Here is a 16,808-nt window from a genome sequence, read left to right on the forward strand (position 1 = left end):
CGAAAAGGGGACCCGTTTCCCTGAGGTCATCAAGTTCAAGTTACTTGGGGCCTAAATACTGTATAAGTACTCCAGATTTTAAGACTACTTTGTGACTGTGAGATGTTGACATTTTATTTATGGCTGTAATTTTCATTTGTGAGGACGCCTTAAACAGAGGAAGAAGTTTTGCAGTTTTATATATTGTCTTCCTGCAAACACAACACACATATAATCACAAAGATTTCTAGTAATCTGATGGATATTTTGTAGCCTGGAGTTGTGATTGTTTAGACCACTGAAGAAGGCACTATGGCCGAAACGCATATGGTCTGAGTTTGATTGTATGATTCCATGTCTAATTGTGTTATATGAGTATTTGGTAGGCTTTTGCAGGGCCGTATATGTGTTATACGTGTGATTAGATTTTAACCTGTAATAACTTTATATAGACGTTGTGCACTGACATAACCTTTTAATTGTTCAACTTTTAATTGTACAACTTTTGACCTTGTATGCTTCTTTCTTTTTTTCTTGACCTTTCGGGTACATCATTTTAAATCTTTAGGCGCCATCAGACTACAACCCTCTTGCATGAACTACCTCTCCCCACCCCAGAACAGATTCATTGGGTCACTGCCCCACCCCAATTTCCCCAACATGGGACAAAGCAAATTGGCCCCCACCAATGCCCTCGCTCCAGCTTACGCATCCATTTGCGCAAAGTGCGGAGGCAGCCTGCCAATCCCCCCCTTGCATAATTCGTCGTCCCCCCCGCCCCAGCACTTTGCAGCCCCTTCCTAGCGTGTTTGTGATTATCCCGGCCTCTTGTGATAAACGACGCTGTCAGGAATAAATTTAATCAGAAGTAGACAAGATTATTGTATTTATCACTTTTTACCGATCGACAGCTTCCAGGGGCCCAGAGGCCGGCAGGCAGACAGAGGGGAGGGGGTGCTAAGAGAGGGGGGAACTATAGGTTTGAACAAAGACACCATTAATAACCAACATCCTGGGGCATCGTGAGGTGGGGGGGGGGAGTGAGGATACACTTTATTTTTTTTTATTTGCTGAAGGGGGGGTGCCTGTCCCCCTCCCCATCTCTGTCACATACGCAGAGCAGGGAGTTTTTATCAAAGAGTTTCATCATCCCCAATGTTACTTGCTACAGGCTACATTTATTTTACACATTGATTTAAAGGCATAATTAAGGTCTCGGGGTCTTCCTCCCCACCCAGTGCATAAGGCTCAATAGCTTTATTTCTTCCTCCCACCCCCCACACACTACCTTCTTCCTTCTTCTCAGAACATTTCAATTCCAATAAGGTGACAAAACACTTCAGGGGGGTGGGGGACATGATCTGTGGGGCTCCCACCCCATCTCAGGCTAGGAAACACATATATCTGTGTAAATTCTGCACTGACATCACAGAACAAACAGAACTGTCACAAGAGAAGAGGAAAGGGCTGAGAAGAGTATATCAAATTATTGTTAAATGGGAGACTGAGACATATCATCCGAACTCAGGAAGGGGATGGAAGGAAAGGAAACCAAGTCCAGATTGGGCAGACAATCTTCCGTCTCATTATCATTCCGTCCACCATTACTGCAATTAGCATTCATTCACAGGGTGATTTTAATTAGCACAGTGTATTAATAATATTTAAAGTTGGCCTTCGTATCCAACACAGTAGGTTATTTGTGCAGTGTAGTGGTTAAGAGTGTTGGACTAAAATCTGGAAGACCCAGGTTTAAATTCCCACTCATGCCATGCAAGCTCATTGGGTGACCGTGGACCAGTCACACTGTCTCAGTCTAACCCACCTCACAAGGTTGTTGTGAGGATAAAATGGAGTAAGAAAAAGAAGAGTTGGTTTTTATTTGCCAGCTTTCTCTACCACCTAAGGAAGAATCAAACCGGCTTACAACCCCCACCCACCCCACAACAGACACCCTGTGAGGTAGGTGGGGCTGAGAGAGCTCTAAGAGAACTGTGAGTAGCCCAACATCACCAAGCTGGCTTCATGTGGAGATGTGGGGAAACCAACCTGCTGCTCATGTGGAAGAGTGGGGAATCCAATCCTGTTTCCCAGACTAGAATCCTCTGCTCATGTGGTGGAGTGGGGAATCCAACCCGCTTCTCCAGATTAGAGTCCTCCGGTCCAAGCCTCAGCTCTTAACCACTATACCACTTAACCAGGAGAATGATGTAAACTGCTTTGGGTCCCCATGGAGGAGAAAGGCAGGGAATAAATGAATTAAATAAAACAAACAAAACCATGTGACACAATATATTTGCTAGTTTTTATGGACCCCCCTCCCTCCGCACAGAGATTCTTTGGTGTTATCTTTGTTGGGAATTCTGAGATTATTCCCACCGCACAGACCTGGAGAATTGTGACCAGGTCACGCTTTGCTCATAGCCATACTGACCAATTCACAGGAGTGAACTAGTGTTCGTACATTCTCTGTTGTAGTTTCCCTGCAACTTTGTGGAACGGCCCACCTAAGGATACCAGGAAGGCTCCCACGCTTCTGTCGTTCTGCAAACTATGTAAAAGAGACTACAGTCAACAATAGCCATGCAGATTAGCTTCGGATGTACAAAGACTACAGTCAACAATAGCCATGCAGATTAGCTTTGGATTTCACACATTAACAGATCACTTCAGGATACAATGGTTCCATATTAACATACCACACCCTCATTAGCACATTATCTTACTTACAGGACAATGATTAGCACATTACCTTTGATACCTTTTGCAGAACAATGATTCAGCTCAACCCAACCCCTTTCTGACTATATATTACTCTTCCTACACACTTGACACTGAGAGACATTGTCGTTCAGTGTTGCTCCTCTGAAGATGCCTGCCACAGCTGCTGGCGAAACGTCAGGAAAGAAAATACCAAGACCACGGTCACACAGCCCGGATAACCTACAAGAACCTATGTAAAAGAGAATTGTTCAGGAGGGCATTTTGATGAAGGTAACAGGGCTAATATTATAATAGAATGGTTCGGGAAGGGCAAAGGGACTGTGGACTATGCTGCTATATATAGTGCGTGTTATCAGTTCGCTGTATGTGTTATCTTGATTACACTGCATTGTTTTCTACTTACGCAGTACCATTTTCTGCATTGTTTAACATATCTATATATCTAATAGTCAAGCGTGGGCCGATCTACAGATACCTAAATATGTGGATTTGTCCCACAGGGACAGAAAGCAGATTTTCCTACAAACTTGGAAGACTCTGCAGGTCAGGTTAGCAGAAAAATCTGGAACCATTGGGGAAAAACACATTGGGGGTTTAACGCCATTTCAAGAGCGTTGTTCTGTGCTTGCTCAGAAAAATGCACCTACCTTCTCCGTTGATGCAGGACTCGCAGCACCACCCCCTCGCGACCGGGTCAGTGTCTCCCCCACCACTGCAGGAGCTGCTGCCAAAGCTAGGCGGTCTCCAATGGCTGCCGGGCCCGCCACAGCTGCCAGCATCCTCACGGCCGAGCCCACCTCCCCCAAACGTCGCTGAAGCCACTTCTGCCGCCATTTGTGGCTGCCGGGCCCACTGCAAAAACGTGGTGTAGTGGTTAACAGTGGTGGACTTTAATCTAGAGAACCAGGTTTGACTCCCCTCTCCTCCACATGAGCAACGAATACTAATCTGGTGAACCAGACTGGTTTCCCCACTCCTCCACATGAAGCCAGCTGGGTGACCTTGGGCTAGTCACAGTTCTCTCAGAACTCTCTCAGCCCAACCTACCACACAGGGTGCCTGTTGTGGGGAGGGGAAGGGAAGGTGATTGTAAGCTGGTTAGATTCTTCCTTAAGTGGTCGAGAAAGTTGGCATATACTGGAGGTTACCGCACTTTGTATTCCCAGCGATGTATTAAGAGTTTGAAAATGTTATAAAAAACATCGCTTTAAAAGGGTTTTTGGATACCACGGCTTATAAATGGTTGGAAAACGTCTTCACAGCTAAAGGGGCCAAACAAAGTGCGAACAGTATTTTTTATAACGTTTTCAAACTCTTAATACATCGGCGGGAATACATAGAAAGTGCGAACAGTATTTTTTATAACATTTTCAAACTCTTAATAAATCGCTGGGAATACAAGTGCGGTAACCCCCCAAAACCAACTCTTCTTCATGGGAAACTGATCTCTGTAGTCTGGAGATGAGCTGTAATTTTGGGAGACCTCCTGGTAGGGTTGCCGACTCCAGGTCTGGAAATACCTGGAGATTTGGGGGTGGAACCTGGGAGAGTGGGGTTTAGGGAGGGGAAGGACATTGACAGGGCATATTGCCCCTGCAGCCCACCTTCCAAAGCAGCCATTTGCTCCAGGAGAAATGAAATAAATGTTTTAAATAAATAAACAATGAATAAGCTATAGATGTAGTAATTCCAGGGCATCTCCAGCCCCCACCTTAGGGTTGCTAAGTCCCTCTTCGCCACCGGCGGGAGGTTTTTGGGGCCTGAGGAGGGCAGGGTTTGGGGAGGGGAGAGACTTTGGTGCTATAGAGTCCAATTGCCAAAGCGGCCATTTTTTCCAGGTGAACTGATTTCTGTGAACTGGCTGGAGATCAGTTGTAATAGCAGGAGATCTCCAGCTAGTACCTGGAGGTTGGCAACCCTAACTTCAGGCCCCTTTGGAAGCTGACAACTGTACCCGTCGCAACAACGTGAAGAGGAGGCCCACAGGTAAGGACCAGGTTGCAGGGGGAGAGGAGGGAAGGACGAAAGCCAATTTTGGGTCATGAAGGAGACCTTAAGCCACAGTGGGCAGACAGGAAGTAGAGAGGCGCTTAGGAGAAAACAGGACAATGCTCTTAAGAAGGAAGAAATCATACTGAAGAATTTGATGGGGGGGGCATGTCAGACAAACACACACACACAAATAGGGCCCATGTGCTTTTAATCAGGTCTACGGTCCAAGCCTTGACCCCAAAGTCTGCATCAAAGGCCAACTCCACCTATACCAGAGCTTATGGGGAGAGGGAAGGCGGCCAGGGAGGCTAGACATGAAGATTTATGGGAAGGGGTGGGGGCTCTGTCCATGCACACATGTGCAACATCAAACCCATATGGAAGGTCAGGAGCCTAGCAGCTGGAACTGGAGAAGGGGTTGCCCACCTTTGCTAACCTCCCCAACATAAAAAAAAAGCTGCATTTGAAAAATAGACACCGATCCAAGACTGGAGAGGCACCCCACATATGTTCTAATAGATTTGCTTAGTCTCTTGGATGCCACAAGACTCCCGCTTTATTTTGCTATGGCAGCTGCATTCCCAACGAGCACCAGCCTAACCATTTCTTGGAAAGAAGAAGTTGGTTTTTATATGCCGACTTTCTCTACCACTTAAGGAAGAATCAAACCGCCTTACAATCGCCTTCCCTTCCCCTCCCCACAACGGCCACCCTGTGAGGTAGGTGAGGCTGAGAGAACTGTGACTAGCCCAAGGTCACCCAGCTGGCTTCATGTGGAGTAGTGGGGGGGGAAATCCAGTTCACCGGATTAGAGTCCACCCCTCCAAACCACCACTCGTAACCACTACACCAAGCTGGAAAGGATTCCACGGCATCAAGCGGCTTTTTCCACTGTTCTGCCTCTCTTTCCACTAGAACGCTCCTATTCAGCCCAAAACTACTGTCTTTTACCTGTGGCTTCTGGGATAATCCACTGGAGCATTAGGACTTTTTAGCAAAAGGTGGTGAGGAGAGGAGCATGAAAACACAACAGTTTATCCATAGATGCTCACTAGCCCAATCCCAGGATACAATATCCCAGTCTCATTGGGGGGGGGGGGGGGTACAGCTCAGTTGCAAGGGAATGCATAGATGACTTCACTCATACACACACATTTTATTTATTTATATAACTTTTAAAAGGCTCAATGTTGTCCAAAAATGGGAGGGTGCATATGAAGTTGTTTGTGATGATAAGAAGATGAAGAAGAGTTTGTTTTTATATGCCGACTTTCTCTACCACTTAAGGAAGAATCAAACTGGCTTACAATCACCTTCCCTCTCCACAACAGATACCTTGTGAGGTAGGTGAGGCTGAGAGAGCTGTGACTAGCCCAAGGTCACCCAGCTGGCTTCATGTGTAGGAGTGGGGAAACAAATCCAGTTTACCAGGCTAGCCTCCGCCGCTCATGTGTAGGAGTGGGGAATCCAACCCGGTTTTCCAGATTAGAGTCCACCGCTCCAAACCACCACTCTTAACCACTACACTATGCTGGCTCCCAATGGGTACTATCCAACATCTTCCTCAGACACTTGCATAAGTGTTTTCTGTGACATGCTCGCTGTTGCAATTGACACGTTAGCAGATGGGTTGCCAACTTTTCCTCCTGGCAAGGCTCCCATGGCTTGAATAGCAGCCTGAAGTGAAGCAGCTTCAGCAGGGAGACGGGAGAAAGCGTCACCTGCTACATTTCTGCACATCAGACCACTGTTAGGAGGCATGGGAGCTGCACAAGGAAAAAAGTGGCAATTGTCTGTTGCTAGGGCGGAGCATCTGGAGAGGGCCGTCACACTTTCCCAACGTTGACCATTGTGATTGACAGGTTTGACATAGGGCAATTCTTCCAACTACAGAAGCCCTTAGATTCCTTAAACCAACTGAGCACTGTGTATCAAACCCAGCACACACGTGTACACACACAAAGTTGTCTACAAAACATGCAAAGTAATGGGAGAAAGGAGTATGCAGCTTGTTCATTCCAAGAGATTCTGTAACGTCAGAAATCTACCTGTATATTCAGCCAGATCACTATCTCTCTCCCCCCCCCCCATAGGCTATGCTCTCACACCCATCTCATGGTTTACAAAGAAGCATGAAGTATCCAATTCCCTGCTCTCTGGGCTTCTACGCATTAGAAATCCTTCTCCATTCCGAACTAGGGTAGTGGCTCAGTGGTAGAGCACCTGCTTGGCATGCAGAAGGTCCCAGGTTCAATCTCCGGCAACTCCAGTTAAAGGGACTAGGCAAGTAGGTGATGTGAAAGACCTCTGCCTGAGACCCTGGAGAACTGCTGCCAGTCTGAGTAGACAATACTGATTTGATGGACCAGGGGTCTGAATCAGTATAAAGCAGCTTCATGTGTTCATCTGCTTGGCATGCAGAAGGTCCCAGGTTCAATCTCCGGCATCTCCAGTTAAAGGGACTAGGCAAGTAGGTGATGTGAAAGACCTCTGCCTGAGACCCTGGAAAGCTGCTGCCGGTCTGAGTAGACAATACTGAGTTTGATGGACCAAGGGACTGAGTCAGTATAAGGCAGCTTCATGTGTTCATGTGTGTGAGGGTCCCAGGTTCAATTTCCGGCATCTCCAGTTAAAGGGACTAGGCAAGTAGGTGATGTGAAAGACCTCTGCCTGAGACCCTGGAGAACTGCTGCCAGTCTGAGTAGACAATACTGACTTTGATGGACCAAGGGACTGAGTCAGTATAAGGCAGCTTCATGTGTTCATGTGTGTGAGTTCTCCTGCCACTGACTCACAAGTCTTGCAAAGGTCTTCCTTTCTATCCTTTGCCTACATTTAACCGCCACTCGCTATCCATCAACCACTTCACACTTTAAAAAGGGGAGATGAAATTTAATTTTTCTTTGACACTCTAAAGAGAAAAGTTGCCACATCTCTCACGCAATTGACCGATCTATTTGACAGCAGATAACGCAGTATTCACTTCTCAGAAAGTGTCTTTAGCTGTTTTATCCAGGGAGTGATATATTTATTTCGTGCAATATCATTTTGTGGACATGCTAAAACAATGTGGGCTAGGGAGTCTATTGGATCTGGACAAAATGGGCATTTTGTTCTTCTGCAATAATTTTATTGTATTGCCCTTGTGCTTGGCTGAGTCTAGGGCATTACATCTCACCAATAGGAAAGCTCGTCTGAACTTATGAATTTCTAACCAGTGGAAATAGTCTGGCAAGGAGAAAGTTCTGTTGAAGGGTATTTGAAAGAAGCGAGGTGAACATTTACAGTTTGCGTCCTTAAACACTAAGGACCAACCCTCATTTAAGATCTTATTCTGTAATTGTTTACAGCTTGCTTTCTGAGTACTATACCTTGCAGCTTTTAGTCGCTCTACTGGAAGGGAAAATCTTTTGACTAACCTACTAGTCCAAGTAGACACAGAGATATCTGAGATTAACAACTGAATCATGTCAGGCGCTGTTGATGGCTCAAAGCAGGAGTACCAAAATTGTAATGACAGATTGATAAATAATAGATGGTAAGTTTGGGAGCCGTAAAGTGGAGGAGGAAATACATCGCGGTATACCCAGCAAGCTTCTAAAAAATTTAACTTGAAGACTATCGAGATGTTCTATATGGCCAGTGCAAAGGTCTTGCTGTTCTGCTCCCCAAATATTAATCTATCCCCTCCACACATACTCTTATTTCAAACAGCGACTAGAAGGCTGCATCTAGCCAAACAAGAGTAGAACGCCCCGCTCTTATGCCGTGTGCCCAATTCGTTCCTAATTGAAGCAAGGCCTAGTTCACTGCTCTTGTACTAACTGGATCCAGCCAGGCTGTTAATGTGGCAAAGGCATAAACACTGCAATTATCAAATAAAGAGAGGATTGGAAAGGCGGGTAGGGGGGGAGACCTGTACTGGCTGCTCCTATTTAAAAAAATACTACTCTTCCCCCCACCCCTAAACATCCTTTCTTTCATGACAAGACTCCTTAACGTGGTAGCAATCAGGGAAAGGGAACTGTAAGAAAATTTAAGTTTTATTCTTCAATTTAGGGTGTGTTTAAATTCCCCCTTAAAGGTTTTATTTAAATGAGCCACATAACACAACTGAAATTAGGGAGTCATCTTGTATCTGCACCCCTGCAGTTTGTTTTATAAACATCATGATTTTAGATTACAGAGCTGATTCTGGTGCGTTACGGGGAAAGAGAGAAGCAGAAAATGGCAATTGTATACTGTGCTTCGTACAGCATTTGCAAGAAGTGAAGGCGTGTACAGAATAAAAGGCTGGGTAACTGGGAGCAGAGCTGGTATCTAAATGTTCGTCCTCGGGTGCCCAAATATTAAGGACTGGAAAGAGAGAACCACCCCAGACTCCCACTCTGTCTTAATTACGTTCTGGGGTTGAATGTTGTTATCTCAACTGGATCTTGAGCCGACCGTTCCACAGAATTCCACCCGTGAAGATGTAGGATGAAGGCAGACGATCAAGAAGATAGCAGAGAAAATGCAGGTATAACCCCCTCCCCTTCCCCAGGAAATCAGGGTAAAGGTTTGGAAATCCCCAGATTCCAAACGCGCATCTGAAGGTGCTGGGAAAACCAGAAGCAATCAGACCCTGCTAAAACCCAACACCCATTGTCAGTGGCAGGGTTATTAGAGATTTAAAAAGACAACATTTCCTCTAAATCACTGGTTCCCAACCAGGGGTCCATGGACCCCCAGGGGTCCCCGGGAACTAAATTAAGGTCCGCGAAACAAAGTTATAAACCCATAATAAATTAATATTTTCAATTAAAAAGTTCTCTATTATAAAAAATATATATTCAAATATTATTCTAAGTTTAATGTTTAACTAACAGTTATGGTTAAAGTTTATTTTCAAATTCTCTGAATTTTTATTTTGAACCTTGGGGTCCCTGCACCGAACAAAAAAGTCCTAGTGGTCCCTGGTCAAAAAAAGGTTGGGAACCACTGCTCTAAATGCATGCCAAGGGCCTTTCCTGCATCACTGAGTTACTCATGTTTCCCAGGACTGAAGGAGTTAATTTCCAGCACCTCTTACTGTGGAAAATGAATTACCCGTGGTATCTACCCATGGTATCTATGGGCATCAACTCGGTTGCCAGAAGAAGCGGGCGCTGTGCCAACACAACCCCAGGCTTCAGGCAAAAGGAACCAGTCTCGTCAGCTCTAGGAAACGCCGAGGCGGGTGAACTTTACCCCACTAAGCAACTGCGAAAGGGCCACTCAGAAGGACTGTGACTCAAGACTGTCAGGTTTCCTTGATCTGGGAGAAAGGGGTCTTGAAGCATTGGGGGGGGGGGTGAAAGGGAGCATCAGGAATCTGGGAGCTTTGCAAATTCCAGGAAGACATAAAGAGCCCCGACAAGGCTTGAATTAGCCGTTTTGTTTTTGTGCAGATCTCTCGTGGACATGATCTAACCCTGCATTTCAGTCATCTTTTGAACATAAAACCTTGCCTGATACAATTCACTTTGGGGAAGGGGAGGCGCCAAGTTTTTGTAAGTTTGTATCTTCCATTCATTCTCCTTTTTCTGACTCGCCTTCACCATGTTGGGAGTCAGGATACGCCTAATTTCAGGGGCTAGCTCCAGAATATATGAACTAATCATGCAGAGTCTCCGAGCCACGTGTGGAGTGCATCCCACAGAGACTACTAACTGACCACAGGCTGCTTCCTAAGCACCTGGGAACAACGGAGCAAAGATTTCCAGGTTTGCTGGTATGAATCCCAAGCAGCCGCGCCTTGGGACTAGGCTTGCCAACCTCCAGGTGGTAGCTGGAGATCTCCCGCCATTACAACTGATCTCCAGTCGACAGAGATCAGTTCACCTGGAGAAAATGGCGCTTGGGAAGGTGGATTCTATGGCATTATGTCCCATTGAAATCCCTCCCTTCCCCAAACCCTCAGGCTCCACCTCCAAAATCTCCAGGAATTTCCCAACCTGGATCTGGCAACCCTACTTGGGACACACTCTACTGTGATATTTGATTTCATATATCCCCAAACCTGAGCCCCAGTTTCTCCCTGGGATTCAATCCCAGGTTCTGCTTTGACGATCTGTGGAAAGAATTGCAACTTCTGCTATAAAATCTAACCCCCTCACACGCACACACCCTACAGTTTCCAGTCTCAAGCAAGGATGCCAAGAAAGCTGGAAGGGGCCTGGCTTCTGCGTAACCTGCCTTGGAGAAAGAGCAGAGAAAGAACCTGTATGGGCCTTATCACACATTACACAGGTGAAAAATTAAGTCTGCCACTGAAAGTACACTTCACGGGGATATGCAGCTATACAATCATTTGTTTGCAAAAACACACATTTGGATCACTAATTGTTCACACTTCACATTTGTAAGACTCTAACCAAATCACTGTAGGCATACACCTAAAAGCAAATGTAATGCATTACTCTTTATTGAGTACTCCATAATATTCAAGTATATTTTATTTTACAAAATTTATACCCAGCCATTTTGCCCTTCATAAGGGCCACCGAGGCAGCTAACAAAGAAAAATGTACATAATAAAATCACTTCTTAAAAACTAATAAAACCCACAACAACAAAATCAGTAAAAACAATTAGAGCCAAAGCTAAAATACATGCAAACCTATAAAAACAGCAATAAAGACATTGGGCAGGAAAGAAGGAACCAGTGAGGGAATGCCAAATGAAACAAAAAGCCTTCACCTGTTTTGCGAAAGATGACAACAGAAGAGGACAGACAAGTCTACCTGGGGAGCAAGTTCCCGAGTTTTGATGCCACAACCAAGAAGGCCCTCTTCCAAGCTGCCACTCGCCTAATCTCAGAAGATGGGGCACCTGAAGCAGAGCCTTCAAAGATGACCATAGTGATCAGGTAGGTTCATAAGGGAGTAGGCAGTCCTTCAAGCATGTTGGTCCCAAACCATATAAGGTTTTAAAGGTGAACATCAGCATCTTGGATAGACACCCTGTGAGGTAGGTGGGGCTGAGAGAGCTCTAAGAGCTGTAACTTGCCCAAGGTCACCCAGCTGGCTTCATGTGCAGGAGTGGGGAAACAAATCCAGTTCACCAGATTAGCTTCTGCCGCTCATGTGGAGGAGTGGGGAATCAAACCCGGTTCTCCAGATCAGACTCCACCACTCCAAACCACTGCTCTTAACCACTACACCACGCTCCCCTCTTACACCACCACAAGGTGGAAGAGGGGAGGGATAGCAGGTGCATCACCATCTCGAAGGCAAGACGTGCATTTTGTATAAAAATTTCACACCCCGTGTGCCACCCAAGGACACATGAAAGCTCAACTCCTCACAAGCCTCGGTAGCAAGCCCCGGGGCAACTATCCCCGCCTCTCTGGGCCAGGAGGTAGAAAGAGGGAGATTTCTGCAATGTTAGGAAAATGGGCTTGGCTTACAGACATGCTCTATACAATTCCCTCGGCGCCTACGTAAAACCTATATTTCGAGTTCTGACAGTTGTAAAAGTAAGTTGGAAAATGTGACGAAGAAGAAAAACACACAAAAGAGTGAGAAACAATGGAAGCAATTAAGCGGAGGGCAGCCATCTTTCAAAGTCTGTTCTTTGAACCTTGAGCCGCCCTATGTTCAAGGACAGAGGTTTCAGAATTAAGAACATAAGAAAGGCCATGCTGGATCAGACCAAGGTCCATCAAGTCCAGCAATCTGTATAATAGGCCTAGGTCCTCTGATCCTAGAGAGAATAAAACTGCTGCTATCATACTGCCCTTGTACAAATCTTTGGTGAGACCACACTTGGAATACTGTGTACAGCTCTGGTCACCGCACCTAAAAAAGGATATTGCAGAGCTTGAGAAGGTGCAGAAAAGAGCAACCAAAAGGATCAGGGGGCTACAGCAACTGCCCTATGAGGAGCGGCTGAAACACTTAGGGCTGTTTAGCTTGGAAAGAAGGCAGTTAAGGGGAGACATGATGGAGGTCTATCAAATTATGCATGGTATGGAGAGCGTGGACAAGGAGAAGCTTTTATCCGTTTCTCATAATACTAGAATTTGGGGTCATCTGCTGAAGCTGGTGGGTGACAGATTCAAAACAGATAAAAGGAACTATTTCTTCACACAATGCATAGTTAAATTGTGGAACTACCTGCCTCAGGATGTGGTGATGGCTGCCAACATAGAAGGCTTTAAGAGGGGAGAGGACATGTTCATGGAGGACATGTTCATGGCTACTAGTATAAATGGCTACTAGTCATGACGCATAGCTATTCTCTATTCCTTGTCACTTTCAAATGGCTGCATCAGACCCAAACTGAAATTTGGCATCTGTCTGTTTGAGGGCAAGGATCTGCACATCAGGTGGAGGGCTTGGGGTATCCTGCAATTTTGCTATAAAGCATGAGACACAGTATCAAAAGCAGCAGGCAGACTCTCCGGAAGCATCTCCAGTTTGACTTTAAAAAGCAAGTTTCTAGCCCTCACGGTTCAGAAGATAGGCCCGGAAGTGTGCAAGACAAATGCCTGGGGAAACCCCAAGATCTGAGGAAGTGGAAAAGGTGAGAAGCTGGACAGGATTTCCAGGGGCCAAGCTTCAGTGCCCCACTTCTCTCTAGGTACAGTAGCCAAACAAAGTAGCTGCAAAGGATTTGAAAGCAGATGCATAGAAGTTTTCTTGCTGTGCATGACTGATACAGATTACAGAACTGAACAGTTCTTCACAGAAAACGTTGATTACTTTTCCGGAGAACTGAGTGTGTGTGTGTATGTTCAAAGTTCATACAGTCTTATGTGCAACAGCCATGCAGCCAGACCTCCCATTTCTGACTGTTTCCTGCTTTTGCACTATTTACTCAACACAAGCTTATCAACAGCCACTTGTCTGGTCACCCGTGGTGAATAAGTATCACATCCAGACGTCCAGTAAAGAAAAAAATTTCAAACATTTATTCTTTTCATCTTTAAGAGCAAAAATAACTAGCCAAAGTGTGAGCAGAAAACAACTCTGAACAAAGCCCAAAGGCATTCCTATGCAGACTTTCTTAAGAGTAAATCACACTGAACACATTGAGACTTACCTCTCAAGTAAACATACATAAGTTCAGGATGTTAAGCTAAAAAATGACTACAGATGCTGAGAGTTCCTGTATAGCACAAGGGGGGGAAACCTCTTCCTTAACACTATCCAGATATAGCAACCAGATATAGTAATGCAATCCATGCATTACTTGTAAACACAAGCACATAAGGGAATTGTAGCAAGCACCTCTCTATGGTTAGAGAAATCCCTTACATGACAATTCAAGTGGGAAAATGAAACTGTTGTCACAATTGGTAAGGATGCCTTACTCGCTTACTGGAACATGTTTCTGCTTGCCCAGGTTTGCAAAAGGCTGTTGGCACTGGGGAGGGGGGGGATGCAACTAGCAAACTGCAATAACCACATACATTACCCGCCCCCGCCCCCGGATCTCTGTGTGCGGCAGCCAAGGCATATCCCTGTGCATCCAAACATGTATATCCACAAGTGCAGCTGGGTGAGCGTAACTCTCTAGAACGGGGAGTTTCTTCAAACTTTGTTCGAGTTAATACAGAATGCAACTTCACAAAGAGTGAAACAGCTATTTTTAAATGCAAGCGGCAGTCTCTGAGAAGGTCTGATGAAACAGCCATTTGATGCTTCCCACAAACTGGCACAGCCTTAGCAACACACATTTTTGCAAGAGGTGCATAACATTCGTGCTCTCTTTCTGGGAGCACAGCCTCTCTCACATTACAGATTTGTGGGCAAAAGGACAAAAAATATTCACATCTGAATGTACCTCAATAACCATCCAATTCTCAGCAGTGTACAGATTTGTCTACATATACACACCGGCACAGCCTAAAGCCAAGATTGATTTTTAGCAGAAATGCTCAAGTTCTCATCTATATATTCCCAAATCCAGGTGAGGAGTGAGTTTTCTTGCCATCCTTCATATACCCCGTAAACATGTGAAATGCCTCAAGCTTTTTGTCGAGTTTGTCCTAACAACTCTCCTGTGAGGCAGGCCACCATTACTCCCATTTTACAGAAAAAAGAATTGAGGCAGAGATGCAGAGCTACTTGCCCAAGGCTAACTGAGAAGTCTGTGACCGACCTGGGAGTTTAAACCAGAGCTGTCTAAGATCCCAAAATTCAACACTCAGTCTTCTGGAGCAAGTATGGCTGATCATGCTGAGCGCGTGCTATGTCAGGGACAAAGTATTTACTCAGCGCACAAGAAAGTAAGTTTCTCAACTATGAAGCTCGTTGGATGGCCTTAGGTGAACACTAACTCACTCTTATCCAAACCTACCTTATGAGGCTGTTGTGAGCTTGACCACTGAGATCCTTGAGAAAAGGTACAATTAAAATATAATAAACAGATATTCATTCACCGGGGAGCCCGAGCAATGGCACATTCCTAAATGCATGTGCGTACATGACCCTGTGCATACATAATTCTATCAATTTCATTGATACAACTTCGTTTTCGGTCGAAGAAAGCTGTGTTTTAAAACTGAATGGATATCAAACCTATGCCACAGACAAAACCGACAATTCTTAAACTGGTTCTAAATGTCTGGGTATGTGCCCAATCATGTGACTTTACAGAGAAGCTGGCAAAGTTATTACTATTACTTAATTCTGGTATGATGAAATGGCTCCGTGTTACAAGCCTGAGAGTTAGTTCAACAAACTAAAAAAAAAATTATCGCTTACGAAAATCCAAAAAGAATATTCATGTTGATGTTTGGGACCTGTGCCTCGTTTCAAAAAACCATCACACATTTCACAACACCTTTAGAGGAGACAAAACAGATTTTGTCAAGAGACGGCTTTGCAGGCCCTGAGGAAGCGGGGATACAATGGAAATGATCCAGTTAGCCAACACAAAGACATGGCAAAGAAGTGGCTGTTCCATTCACGGCAAAGACAGACACACAATTTGACCAGCACGCCCTCCATCCGCAACGTAAGCCCTCACCAAGTGCAACGTATTCCAGCGCTCAGGCAAGCCAAAACGCTGGATCTGACCCATGTGGCAACACATCAAAGCGCTGTTCGCTCAGAAAAAGGCAGCTTCGTAACAAGAGCAGCGAGGGCACTTTCAAAACGGGCCCTGTTCCTCTAAATCAAGGGTGTCGAACTCAACGAGGGCCGGATCTGACATAAATGTCACTTGGTTGAGCCGGGCCATGCCTTGCCAGCCCTGATCGGGGCCGCGGGTGCGACTGCCTCGGTTGGCTCACGGGCCAGATAAGAGCTCTCAAGGGGCCACATCCGGCCAGCGGGCCATATGTTTGACACCCCTGCTCTAAATATTTCTGTCGTCACTCTGTCTCCTCTCTCCTGTACATGCACACAAAACACACACTCCTCTACTTGTGAACTTACTGGCTGGTGATGGTGTGCTGTACCCACTGACCGGCAGCTGGTGTTGCATCCCTGGCAAAGTCCCCGGCGGTGACAGGCCCCCAATCATGTGCGGGAAGAAGAAAGCGTAGTGAGGTATCGAGTAGCTGTTGAGATGCCCGCTCCCTGGCGTGGAACAGGAGCCGCTGTTACTCGCCATAGCGGGCACACTCCACGGGACCGATCCTCGGTGAGGGACTCACATAAGGGCTGAATCAGGAGCGCTGGCCACAGGATATCGATCCGGTCTGGTCAAACCTCAGATCAGAATCAGTGCAGGCCTTTTCCCCTTTCCTCGGGGCTGGGAAGGTTAACACAGAAAGTGGCCCACAAGCGTTCTTTCCACGGGAGAATTCCCCCAGCGAGTGGAAAGGTCTGCAGGGTTCCAGATGATCTCAAGACAACTTCTTGTCAGTCCCGACCCTTCAAGGGGAGTATTGTAGGAGATCACAGCGAGGTCCACTCCACAAGTTATTGCCACAGCTGTAGAAACAAAAAGGGTAAATAGATTTTTAAAAGGGCCGGCATTGTAAAGCCAAGTCATAAGCAAGCGTCTGGCAATTGTGAAGGAATAATCCTTTAAGAGGGTGAAATTTGGGGATTGAAGGCAAGGCCTTCTGCATACCACCAGCTAAGCCTCACCTGGTCCCCTAGCTCAAAAGCATCTGATGGGAACGGAAACTCCCA

At 45.8% G+C, this 16,808-nt stretch overlaps 1 protein-coding gene across 1 annotated transcript in view; it reads right to left on the bottom strand.

The window, feature by feature from the left end:
* Positions 1-16,330, bottom strand: part of RARA (retinoic acid receptor alpha) — a 148,298-nt gene extending 131,968 nt beyond the window's left edge. The window contains exon 1 of the mRNA XM_056864005.1: positions 16,104-16,330. Within this exon, the coding sequence (XP_056719983.1) occupies positions 16,104-16,281 (178 nt within the window). The 5' untranslated portion in view covers positions 16,282-16,330. The remainder of the gene's footprint in view (positions 1-16,103) is intronic.
* Between the last annotated feature and the right edge of the window lie 478 nt (positions 16,331-16,808).

This window comes from Euleptes europaea, chromosome 18 (genome assembly GCF_029931775.1).
Source record: "Euleptes europaea isolate rEulEur1 chromosome 18, rEulEur1.hap1, whole genome shotgun sequence".
In the NCBI taxonomy this organism is placed as follows: domain Eukaryota; kingdom Metazoa; phylum Chordata; class Lepidosauria; order Squamata; family Sphaerodactylidae; genus Euleptes; species Euleptes europaea.